The sequence below is a fragment of the Gorilla gorilla genome, chromosome 20 (assembly GCF_029281585.2).
Source record: "Gorilla gorilla gorilla isolate KB3781 chromosome 20, NHGRI_mGorGor1-v2.1_pri, whole genome shotgun sequence".
Classification (NCBI taxonomy): Eukaryota; Metazoa; Chordata; class Mammalia; order Primates; family Hominidae; genus Gorilla; species Gorilla gorilla.
In genome coordinates this window covers 67,292,482-67,305,188 of record NC_073244.2, presented here as the reverse complement: position 1 = coordinate 67,305,188, position 12,707 = coordinate 67,292,482, and the positions used below count along the sequence as shown (strand labels likewise).

General features: G+C 55.6%; 1 protein-coding gene across 2 annotated transcripts in view; it reads right to left on the bottom strand.

Annotated features, from left to right (window-relative positions):
- Positions 1-11,233, bottom strand: part of BRSK1 (BR serine/threonine kinase 1) — a 30,156-nt gene extending 18,923 nt beyond the window's left edge. The window contains exons 1-4 of one of the 2 annotated variants that reach the window (XM_031007513.3): positions 10,650-11,233; positions 7,274-7,368; positions 7,075-7,160; positions 4,135-4,275 (exon numbers count right to left, since the gene is read on the bottom strand). In XM_031007513.3, the coding sequence (XP_030863373.1) occupies positions 4,135-4,275; positions 7,075-7,160; positions 7,274-7,368; positions 10,650-10,785 (458 nt within the window). In that variant the 5' untranslated portion in view covers positions 10,786-11,233. Of the gene's footprint in view, positions 1-4,134; positions 4,276-7,070; positions 7,161-7,273; positions 7,369-10,649 lie in introns of those variants that run through there. The other variant, XM_031007514.3, reaches the window with a different exon arrangement.
- Positions 11,234-12,707: the final 1,474 nt, after the last annotated feature.

The window sequence follows — 12,707 nt, the reverse complement described above, 5'->3', positions numbered from 1 at the left end:
GTCCAAGTGATTCTCCTGCCTCAGCCTCCCGAGTAGCTGGGACTACAGGCCGCACCACCACGCCCGGCTAATTTTTGTATTTTTAGTAGAGACGGGGTTTCATTATGCTGGCCAGGCTGGTCTTGAGCTCCTGACCTCGTGATCCGCCCGCCTTGGCCTCTCAAAGTGCTGGGATTACAGGTGTGAACCACAGCGCCCAGCCTTATTTATTTATTTATTTATTTATTTATTTATTTATTTATTGAGATGGAGTCTCATTCTATCACCCAGGCTGAAGTGCAGTGGCATGATCTCGGCTCACTGCAACCTCCGCATCCTGGGTTCAAGTGATTCTCCTGTTTCAGCCTCCTGAGTAGCTGGGATTGCAGGCGTGTGCCACCACACCCAGCTAATTTTTGTATTTTTATTTTTTTTGAGACGAAGTCTCGCTCTGTTGCCTAGGCTGGAGTGCAATGGCGTGATCTCGGCTCACCACAACCTCCCGGGTTCAAGAAGTGCTGGGATTACAGGCATGAGCCACCGCGCCAGGCCTAATTTTTGTATTTTTAGTAGAGACAGAGTTTCACCATGTTGGCCAGGCTGGTCTTGAACTCCCGACCTCAGGTGATCCACCTGCCTTGGCCTCCCAAAGTGCTGGGATTACAGGGGTGAGCCACCGCGCCCGGCCTATTTTGTTTTTTATTTTTAGAGATGGGCATTGCTTCTCGGCCTTTTGGCTAAGATCAAGTGTATGTTTAGAGCTGGGGTCCCTTTCTGTTGCCCGGCCTGGAGTGCAGTACCACAGTCATAGCTCGCTGCAGCCTTGACCTCCCCAGCTCAAGTGATCCTCTGGCCTCAGCCTGTTGAGTAGCTGGAGCCACAGGCGTGCATCACCACGTCCGGCTTTGGAAACTTTTCTATTTTTTTTTTGAGACAGAGTCTCACTCTGTCGACCAGGCTGCAGTGCAGTGGCACGATCATGGCTCACTGCAACCTCCGTCTCCTGGGCTCAAGCAATTCTCCTGCCTCAGCCTCCCGAGTAGCTGGGATTATAGGCATGTGCCACCACGCCCAGCTAATTTTTGTATTTTCAGTAGAGACAGGGATTCACCATGTTGGCCAGGCTGGTCTCGAACTCTTCACGTCAGGTAATCCACCTGCCTCGGCCTCCCAAAATGCTGGGATTACAGGCGTGAGCCACCGCGCCCGGCCTGGAAACTTTTTATAATAGACAATCACAAACGTGCCCAAAACTGGAGAGAAAGTAAGAGGAAGCCTCACTTACCCATCGCCCAGCTTCATCCATGATCAGCTTAGGGCAAATCTGATCTCATCTCTGTCCCTTACATACTCCTCCCCAACCCAAATTAGTTTGTAGGACATCCCAGACGTCATATTAGTTTATCTGTAAGTATTTGAATATGTACAAAGTGAGCTATTTTGAGGTAAAGCTGATATGCAGCTGGTTCTTAAAATCCTTGGTTCCTGTCTTGGGACCTTCCCACCCCTGAGCCAAACTCCTCAAGGTTTAAGGGTTGGTGTCTGGGGAGAGAGGGAGTGTAGGATTCTGCAGTTTCCATTTGGCCTGGCCATTAACTGGGTCATACTTGTTAAATACATTGAATATCTCCCCCTAGAGGCCAGGGTTTCAATATCAGGGTTTTGACAATCTTGTCAACAGGAAGGCGTGGAAAATTTAAACAGGGCCAGGTGCGGTGGCTCACGCCTGTCATCCCAGTACTTCAGGAGGCCGAGGTGGGTGGATCACCTGAGGTCAGGAGTTCGAGACCAGCCTGGCCAACATGGTGAAACCCCCATCTCTACTAAAAATACAAAAAATTAGCCGGGCATGGTGGCGGGTGCCTGTAGTCCCAGGTACTCGGAAGGTTGAGACAGGAGAATCGCTTGAACCTGGGAGGTGGAGGTTGCAGTGAGCTGAGATCGTGCCATTGCACTCCAGCCTGGGTGACAGCGAGACTCCGTCTCAAAAAATAAAAAAAGACAAAAACCGAAAATTTAAGTAGGTGGCCTTTTTATCAACAAGCTTTACCCCAAGTCTGAGTCCCTCTACCGTGATCCTCACCCCATCTCCAAAACACATCTTAGTGAGAGAGATGTGCAAATGAAGGAGGCTAAAAGATGGAGGCATTCATTTTGTACCTTAACAGTTATAAAAACGTTGCACATTTAATATCTGATTTGGAGGCTAAAGTCAATTCAATGAAAAAAATAATAACTTCTTTTTTTTGAGACAGGGTCTCACTCTGTTGCCTCACTGCAGCCTCAACCTCCTGGGCTCAAGCAATCCTCCTACCACAGCTTCCCAAGTAGCTGGGACCACAGGCACACGCCACCACATCCAGCTAATTATTTTTATTTTTTGGAGAGATGGGGGGATCTCACTTTGTTGCCCAGGCTGGTCTCGAACTCCTGAGCTCAGGTGATCTGCCTGCCTTGGCCTCCCAAAGTGCTGGGATTACAGGCATGTGCTACCATGCCCAGCCAAAAAAAAAATCTTTAAAAGTGGACATATAGGCCAGGCGCAGTGGCTCACGCCTTGAGCCCAGGAGTTTGAGACAAGCCTGGGCAACATAGCAAGACCCTGTCTCAAGAACTAAACTAAACTAAAAATAAATGAATAAATAAATAACCCTTACTCAACCCTTACTTCACACCATATACAAAAATTAACTTGAAATGGATGCCAGACCTAAATGCAAGAGCTAAAACTATACAACTTCTAGAAAATATACAAGACCTTAGTGACGTTGAGTTGGGCAAAAGTTTCTTAAATAGGACAGAAAAAGCATGAGGTGTAGGCCGGGCGCGGTGGCTCACGCCTGTAATCCCAGCACTTTGGGAGGCCAAGGCGGACGGATTACGAGGTCAGGAGATCGAGACCATCCTGGCTAACATGGTGAAACCCCGTCTCTACTAAAAATACAAAAAATTACCCGTGGGTGGTGGCGGGTGCCTGTAGTCCCAGCTACTCGGGAGGCTGAGGCAGGAGAATGGCGTGAACCCGGGAGGCGGAGCTTGCAGTGAGCCGAGATCGCGCCACTGCACTCCAGCCTGGGCGACAGAGCGAGACTCCGTCTCAAAAAAAGAAAAAAGAAAAAGAAAAAGAAAAAGAAAAAGCATGAGGTGTAAAATAAAAAAATCAACAAACTGGAATTTATCAAAATGAAAAATCTTTTGCTTTTCACAACACTGTTATAAAAATGTAAAAACATGGCACAGACTTGGAGAAAATAATTTAAAAATGTATACTGATTAAAGACTTGCATCTACAATAAACAATTCTTTTTTTCTTTGTTAAATTTTCCCCCTCGTTCTTGCTGTCATCATACAGAATAATTTTTAGGAATAATTTTGTTCCTAGAGTAATCTCTTGTTCCTAGAATAAAAAATTGTTACAAATCAATAATAAAAAGACTAAATCAAATTTTAAAAAATAACTGAATTAAACATGGTCAAAGAGGCCGGGAGTGGTGGCTCACGCCTGTAATCCTAGCACTTTGGGAGGCCTAGGTGGGCAGATCACCTGAGGTCAGGAGTTCGAGACCAGCCTGGCCAACATGGTGAAACCCCGACTTTACTAAAAAAATACAAAATTAGCCAGGTGTAGTGGTGTGCACCTGTAATCCCAGCTACTCCGGAGGCTGAGGCAGGAGAATCAATTGAACCTGGGAGGCAGAGGTTGCAGTGAGCCAAGATCACACCATTGCACTCCTGCTGGGCAACAAGAGCAAAACTCCATCTCAAAAACAAAACAAAACAATACAAAAAGGGCCATGTATTGTATGATTCCATTTATATAAAACGTCTAGAATAGGTAAATCCATACAGACAGAACATAGGTTGCCGGGGGCTGGGGGCAGGAGGGGAATGGGGAGTGACTGCTTACTTAATGGGTACAGGGTGAGAAAATGTTCTAAAATTCCACAGTGGCAGATGTAGACCACTGCAAATATATCAAAAACCACTGAATTACACACTCTAAAAGGAGGAATTTTCTGGTGTATGAGTTATGTCTCAATGGGACAAAGGTTTGGGGGCCGACCACATGGCTTTTGCTCAGCCCTCCACATGCCCCCAAGGGCCTGTCTGCTGGGCAGCCCTTAGCCTCTCCTCCCCCTCAAGCTGCCCACTCACCAGATGGAGTAGCTGTGGCAGAAGTCCAGCGCAGACACAATCTGGCGGAAGAACTTTCGGGCCTCCTTGGGTGTCAGTCTCCCCTTCTTTACCAGGTAGTCGAATAGCTCACCCCCCGAGACGTGCTCCAGAACCAGGTACCTAAAGGATATAGAGGGGGCAGAGGGCTGGAAGGGGCATGTGGAGGACCAAAGGGCCTGGTCTCCCACTTCCACTGGCCCCTGGTGGCAGAGAACTCCAATTCCCATGATCCTTGGGAGAAAGAGACTCCAATTCCCATGGGTCCCTGGGAGGAAGAGACTCCAGTTCCCATCAATTCCTGGGAGGAGGAGACTCCAGTTCCCATCACTCCCTGGGAGGAAGTGACTCCAGTTTCCACCAGCCTCTAGGAAACCAAACTCAAGTCCCATTAGCCCTGGGCAGTAGAGCCTCCCATGTCAGCTTCAGAGGGGAACCAACACTTTGACTCGTAATGGTTTCAGGAGATAAGGCGACTCTATTAGCACCTGAAGGTCAAAGACCCCAATTCTTATAGGACCCTGGGAAGTGAAGATAACCCTACTCCTATTAGCCCCTAGAAAGCCAAGCCTCTAATTCCCTCTGGAGTGAGGAAACTCAAATTTGAATTCATTTTCGAATATTAACGATTGCAAGGTTGCACCAGTCCAAGCCAGCTTCTGTGAGGCAACAGACGACAACTCCCATCAGCACCTAGAAGTTAAAAACTCCCACTTCTGGCCGGACACGGTGGTTTATGCCTGTAATCCCAGCACTTTGGGAGGCCGAAGTGGGTGGATCACTTGAGGTCAGGAGTTCGAGACCAGCCTGACCAACATGGTGAAACCCCGTCTCTACTAAAAATACAAAATTAGCTGGGCGTGGTGGTGCGTGCCTCTAATCCCAGCCACTCGGGAGGCTGACGCAGGAGAATCACTTGAACCCAGGAGGTGGAGGTTGTGGTGAGCCGAGATCGAGCCATTGCACTCCAGCCTGGGCAACAAGAGCAAAACTCTGTCTCAAAAAAACAAAACAACAAAAACACCCAAAACCCACTTCCCATAAGCCTCTGGGACACGGGGTTCCAGTTTCCATCAACCATTTTTTTTGTTGTTGTTGTTGTTTGGAGTTTTTTTTTTTTTTGAGACAGAGTCTTGCTCTGTCGCCCACACTGGAATGCAGTGGCACAATCTTGGCTCAGTGCAGCCTCTGCCTCCCAGGTTCAAGCAATTCTCCCACCTCAGCCTCCCAAGTAGGTAGGACTACAGGTGTACCACCACACTCAGTTAATTTTTGTATTTTTAGTAGAGATGGGGTTTGGCCATGTTGGCCAGACTGGTCTCAAACTCCCAAGTTTTATAGTTGTTGTTTTTTTTGAGACAGAGTCTCACTCTGTCGCTCAGGCTAGAGTGCAGTGGCGTGATCTCAGCTCACTATAACCTCCACCTCCCAGGTTCAAGCAATTCTCTGCCTCAGCCTCCCAAGTAGCTGAGATTACAGGTGCCTGCCACCACGCCTGGCTAATTTTTTTGTATTTTTAGTAGAGATGGGGTTTCACCATCTTGGCCAGGTTGGTCTTGAACTCCTGACCTCGTGATCCACCTGCCTTGGCCTCCCAAAGTGCTGGATTACAGGCGTGAGCCACTGCGCCCAGCCTCCATCAACCATTTGGATTCTAGACTCCAAATCCCATCAGGCTCTGGGAGGTTAAAACTAATTCCCATCAGCTTCTGGGAAACAAAAGCTCAATTTTTTTTTTTTTTTTTTTTTTTTTTTTGAGACAGGGTCTCACTCTGCTGGAGTGCAACAGCACAAAAACAGCTCACTCCAGCCTCGACCTACCAGGATCACGCAATCCTCCCACCTCAGTCCCCCAGGTAGCTGGGGCTACATGTGCACACCACCATGCCCGGCTAATTTTTGTATTTTTTGTAGAGACAGGGTTTTGCCATGTTGCTCAGGCTGGTCTTGAACTCTTCAAGCAATCCGCCCATCTTGGCCTCCCAAAGTGTTGGGATTACAGGCATGAGCCACCGCGCCTGGCCCCAAAAGCTCAATTTCTATGAGCTCTTAGATGGCTGGGATTCCTGCCCGAAGCATAAACTCCCATGGCCCTGCCTCCCTACGCCAAGAGTGGAGTGGGAGCGACCATGCGCCGGTCCGGACAATAGCCCCTCCCTACCACCACACCTGGGAAAGCCTGAGAGCAGGTCCCATGAGCGCCGGGCAGACAGCTTCCTGTGTGGTGAAACCTGCGCCAGCATCGACGGACCTGATGTCAGTTCATCCTGGGGACTGGGTGCCGGGGGGAGCACGAGGGCTGTCCCCTCTCCGGCTTCCCAGCCCAGCTGTCCTTTGGGTCACCAGAGTTTGGACAAAGAGGCCCATTCTCTGGAGTCTGGACAGCTGGACCCCCACCCCCATCCTTCCTGGCGGGTAATTGACTTTGAGATACTGACTCAGGCCTCCTAAGGCGGCCCATTGTTGGGGTGTTCAGCCACGGCACCCGAAGTTATGCCGGGGGAGGAGGAGGGCTCTCCAGTGCTCCAGAGTGGGGGTTTGGGAAGATCCTTTGGGCTTTGCTAGGCCCCTTGCCTTACAAACAGGAGGCATCTGCCCATAGCAGATTGGGTCTGGTCAAGGGCACCCTGCTTGTCTAGCAGAGCGCATTCCATGCAGTGCCACAGGGCGAGAAGCTAGAGCTGGGGACACGGTAGGAGGATGGTTGCCCTTGGCCTCAGGCCCAACACAGTGTGACAACAGTGGGGTTCCCTGTGTGTCAGGGGCTTCCCTGTGCAACAGGCAAGGAACTGGGCCTTCAGCGGTCCAGCCTGGAGAGCTGCAGGTCCCCCAGGCCCTCCTAGGCCCTGTTTCTGGAGAAGTCCCACCCTGGTAACCTGGAGAGGGAGGATGGGGTAGGGCTGGGTGTCTATAAATACCTACAAATATTTCTTGTTCTCGTAGACGTCGTGGAGCTTGAGGACATGTGGGTGTTCGATGAGCTTCAGGATGGCGATCTCCCGCTCCACCTGAGGGTCAAGAGGGGTGGGGACACGGGAAAAGAGGTCAGCAAGGCCCCGTCCCTGCCCTCAGCCCCGGAGGTCCCCCCCACCCACAGGCACACTGCAGCAGGCGCACACACCTTCATTAGCACCGACTCCGACAGCTTCTCCCGGTTCACGATCTTGATGGCGACCTTCTGACCCGTGATGCAGTGGACCCCGAGTTTAACCAGCCCTGGGGGAGCAGGGTGAAAATGTGGGGTGTTCCGCCGGGTCCCCTTCGTCCCCAGCGCCTATGTCCCCCCTTGGCCACCCTGTTTGCTCCTTCCTCCTGGGCTGGCTGTTTAACAATGGCCTGAACACATCAGACCTGAACTCCTGGGGCTGACAGCCCACACTCCCACAAAACCACCCTTCCCCTCCCTCCTGCCAGTCTGTTCCTCCTGACTGTCCATCCAGCCAGGTGCCCCTCTCCTCTGCCAGCCACCCCCTGGCCCTCACCCTCTCCGTCCTGGGGAGCCCGCCTGCCGCGCATTCTTTCCTCACCGGGTCTCCCCGAGTCTGTCTCCTCCAAGCCCCCGCACCCCCACTTTCTCTGTCTCTCTCCATCACTTCCTTGTATTCTCTGCTTTTCAATCTTTTGGAGACCCTATGACTCCCAATGAATATCGTCTCACATTTGCCCCCTCCCCAGACCACCCTCCACCTTCTCCTGAACCCCCAGCCTCAACTGCCTTCCTGGGTCTTCTCTTCATGGCAGCCCTAACAGACAGCACAGAGACACCAAGGGTATGTCCGGTCTCCTAGCCCACACCTCTCCTCAGGACCCTCGACTCCAGGACCTGAGCCCCCAAAGCCACAGACCTAGCCCTGACTAGCCCCTAAAGCTACAGGCCCAGGCGTCCAGACCCCCAGCCCCTCCTCCCTCAGACCCAGGAGTCCAGGCCCCCATTCCATCCTCCCTCAGCCCCAGGAGTCCAGACCCCAGCCCCTCCTCCCTCAGACCCAGGAATCCAGTCCCCCAGCCCCCTCCTCCCTCAGACCCAGCACTCCAGGCCCCCAGCCCCTCCTCCCTCAGACCCAGGAGTCCAGGCCCATCCCCTCCTCCTTCAGACCCAGCACTCCAGACCCCCAGCCCCTCCTCTTTTAGACTCAGCACTCCAGACCCCCAGTTCCTCCTCCCTCAGACCCAGCACTCCAGACCCCCAGCCCCTCCTCTCTTAGACTCAGCACTCCAGACCCCCAGTTCCTCCTCCCTCAGACCCAGCACTCCAGGTCCCCAGCCCCTCCTCCCTCAGACCCAGCACTCCAGACCCCCAGTTCCTCCTCCCTCAGACCCAGCACTCCAGACCCCCAGTTCCTCCTCCCTCAGACCCAGCACTCCAGACCCCCATCCCCTCCTCCTTCAGACCCAGCACTCCAGACCCCCAGCCCCCTCCTCCCTCAGACCCAGGAGTCCAGGCCCATCCCCTCCTCCTTCAGACCCAGCACTCCAGACCCCCAGCCCCTCCTCCCTTAGACTCAGCACTCCAGACCCCCAGTTCCTCCTCCCTCAGACCCAGCACTCCAGACCCCCAGTTCCTCCTCCCTCAGACCCAGCACTCCAGACCCCCAGCCCCTCCTCCTTCAGACCCAGCACTACAGGCCCAGCTCCTCCTCCCTCAGACCCAGCACTCCAGACCCCCAGTTCCTCCTCCCTTAGACCCAGCACTCCAGGTCCCCAGCCCCTCCTCCCTCAGACCCAGCACTACAGGCCCAGCTCCTCCTCCCTCAGACCCAGCACTCCAGGCCCCCAGCCCCTCCTCTCTTAGACTCAGCACTCCAGACCTCCAGCCCCCTCCTCCCTCAGACCCAGCACTCCAGGCCCCCAGCCCCTCCTCCCTCAGACCCAGCACTCCAGACCTCCAGCCCCCTCCTCCCTCAGACCCAGCACTCCAGGCCCCCAGCCCCTCCTCCTTCAGACCCAGCACTCCAGGCCCAGCCCGTCCTCCCTCAGACCCAGCACTCCAGGCCCCCAGCCCCTCCTCCCTCAGACCCAGCACTCCAGACCTCCAGCCCCCTCCTCCCTCAGACCCAGCACTCCAGGCCCCCAGCCCCTCCTCCTTCAGACCCAGCACTCCAGGCCCAGCCCGTCCTCCCTCAGACCCAGTCCAGGTCTGACCCCTTCTTCTCCTGTAACTCAGGAATTCAGGTCAGCAACACCCTCACACTCTTACCACTCAGGATCTGGGGCTTTGACCCTCTCCTTTTCCCTAGGGTCTCAGCTCCCAGTTACGGCCCAGTCGGTCCCCACTCCTGCCAGCTCTGGCCCTGAGCTTCATAGAGACTCTGGGCATTCAGCTCCCATGTCACCTCCACCCACCATCCATCCGGCAGGAAGGAGGCCGCGGCCGGTGGCCAGCGTTCAGCAACAGCAGAGGATGAACGCCCTTTCCACAGCCGCTCCAGGAGACGTGCCTGCTGCAGCCCACCTTCCCACCCTCCATCCTGTTTCCCACTCTGAGCCAGCATGCCAGAGAAGGGGAGAATGTCCTAGGCCCCACGGCCCCTGTCACCCCAACCTGCTGCCTGGAGAGCTGGAGGCCAGAGGACAGTGGGGAGGGAAGAGGTTTCCCAGGATGGATGCACTCCACCCCAGTCTGCAGCTGTACTGCAGCAAGAACCTCAGGTCCCAGCCTGGCCCCACTCCGCAGGCCGCCTCCATCCCCTCCCTGGCCCTGGAGCCCCTCCAGCCTCTGCCCCTATGGGGACTGGAGCACTGGGGCCCCAAACTCCCTGTCCCAACACTCAAGGTTCCGACTGCCCTCCTCCCTCAGACTCAGGAGTCCAGACCCCCAGCCCCTCCTCCTTCAGACCCAGGAGTTCAGCACCCCTGCCCCTCCTCCCTCAGACCCAGGTGTCCAGACCCCAGACCCTCTTCCTTCATACTCAGGAGTCCAGGCCCCCAGGCCCTCCTCCCTCAGACCTGAAAGTCCAGGACCGCAGTCCCTCCTCCCTCAAACCCAAAAGTCCAGGACCCCAGTCCCCTCCTCCCTCAGACCCAGAAGTCCAGACCCCCAGCCCCTCCTCCCTCAGACCCTGGAGTCCAGGCCACCAAGCCCTTCTCCTTCAGACCCAGGAGTGCAGGCCACCAGACCCTCCTCCCTCAGACTCTGGAGTCCAAGCACAGCCCCTCCTCCCTCAAACCCAGGAGTCCAGACCCCCAGGCCCTCCTCCCTCAGACCCAGGAGTCCAGGCCCCCAGGCCCTCCTCCCTCAGACCTAGCAGTCCAGTGCCCAGCCCCTCCTCCCTCAGACCCAGGAGTCCAGGCCCCCAGCCCCTCTCCTCCAGGACCTGAGTCTGCACCCCCCACCCCCTCCATCCAGGGACCCAGGAGTCTGAATCCCAAGTCCCTTCTCTATGAGGGGCCCAGGGGTCTGGGCAGCCAGCCCCTGCCATTTGAATACCCTGAGTCCCGCCTCTGCCGCCACCTCCACCCTGCCCCCCGCCCCAGGTGTCCCCTTCTGCTAGGCTCACCTGTCTGTCCTTTGCCCAGCGTCTTCTCCAGCCGATAGGGACCCACATATTGGGCGTGCTGGGGCGGGTGGGGGTGGGGGTGGGGGAGGTGGTAGGCGGGAGAGCCCCCACCTCCCTCCTTGGCCCCGGACGACATGGTGCCCTTGGTCCCGGCCCGACCGGTCCCCCGGCCGCCCCCCCTGCGGCCGGTCGCCCCGTCTCTCCGGTGGGGGCCGGCGACCGCTCCGTCCCGGCCCCCCCGGCTGCCCCCCACCTCTCCGGGGGTCCCCAGGGGGCTGGGCTGGCCCCCCCCAGTCGGCGGGCCGCGGAGCTGGGGGAGGGGGGGCTGGCCCGGGGGGGTCAGGCCCCGGGAGTCAGCATGGCCCAGGGGGGCTGCGGGGCCCCCCCTCCCCAGCCCGTTTCTGGTCGGCCCCCCGCTTCCTGCGCCTCCCCCCGCCGGGGGGGTCTGAGGTGCCGGCCGGCGGATGCTGCAGGCCGAGGTCCCCCCCGCCCCCCCACGCGCCCTCTCTCCTCCGCCTCCTCCTCCTCTCCGCCTCCCCCCGCCACCTCGTCCTTTCTCTCCGGCACGCTGACATCACCATCCGGGGACTCCGGGCCCTTCCCCAAAGTTAACCCTTTCGGAGGGGGGAGGGGGAGCGAGGGGGGGCAGGGGGCGGGCCTCCAGCTGGAGGGATGGAGAGGAGGTGGGAGGATGCAGGAGAGAGGATGGAGGGAAGGATGGAGAGAGAGAGAGAGGACCCAACAGATGGGGCAGAGATGGAGATACACAAAGAGAGATGCTGGCTGACACAGAGACGGGAGACAGGCAGAGACGCAAGAGGGATGGAGACCACCAGAGACAGGCTGAGGCAGAGAGGGAGGAAGGGCAGAGATGGACAGGGACAGAAGAGAAGGAAGGAATGGCAAGCCGGGAAAACAGACAGGGAGAGGGAGAGAGAGCTGCTGGAAGCCGACAGAGGGATGGAGAGAGTCAGAGATTCAGAGAGACAGAGAGAGGAAGACCAACCAGAGAGGTGGGGGAGAGGGGGCACAGATGGAGCTGTAGAGAGGGCCAGGGGGTACACACAGGTGGAGGGACACGTGCTGGGGAGAGGTGGGGACATATGGAGGGAGACAGAGACAGAGAGGGGAAAGAATTATTGGAGTTGCTGACCCAAAATTCATGTCTGTTTCCCCAGCCCCCTAAGGCCACCTATCCAGGGTAAGGGTAAGTCTGTGTCCCCACCAATGTCAAGGCCCCATATCTACCGACAGCCCAGAGTGATTTAGGATTCTCTTTACTTTACAGAGAAGCTTCCAGAACCCCCTCAGTTTCCCTGTGTTATGTTTTTAGACCTCCATATATTCTCTGTGCTCGTCATAGGGTCCTTTATATCTTCATGTGGGCCCCAGTATAGCCCATACACCCCCACTGTAGCAGGTCCACAAGCGTGTGCTCTGCCTGTGAGTAACCCGCCTGCCCCCATTAGCTTTCCGCGTAAACCGTAGATCCCTCTGTGTCATGCACCCGCAAGTGTTAGACACCCGTTTAATTCTCAAGTCCCCTGTAAAGCACACCCAGGGCTGGGCAAGGTGGCTCATGCCTGTAATCCCAATGCTTTGGGAGACGGAGGTGGGAAGATCAGCCTGGGCAACACAGTGAGACCCCATCCCTACACAATTTTTTTTAAAAATTAGCCGGGCGTGGTGGCATGTGCCTGTAGTCCCAGCTACTTGGGAGGCTGAGGCTTGAGTCAGTGAGTTCGAGGCTGCAGTGAGCTACGTTTGCACCACTGCACTCCAGCCTGAGCAACAGAGTGAGGCCCTGTCTCTAACAAAAATAAAATAAAATAAAGTACAATAGGCTCCTGTGAGATTTCCCAGTCCCCCATTCAACACCTTGAGTCCACACATCTTTAATGAGTGCCAAATCTCAGCCAGGCACTGTTCCTGTTGGTAAGAACGTGGCAGTGACCTAAATCAGCAAAAAGGCCTGTCCTGTGGAGCTTCCATGCTGGTGGATGAAACAGATGATCAACAAGGTCAATAGGCAAAATGTATGGTGTGTTAGATAATCAT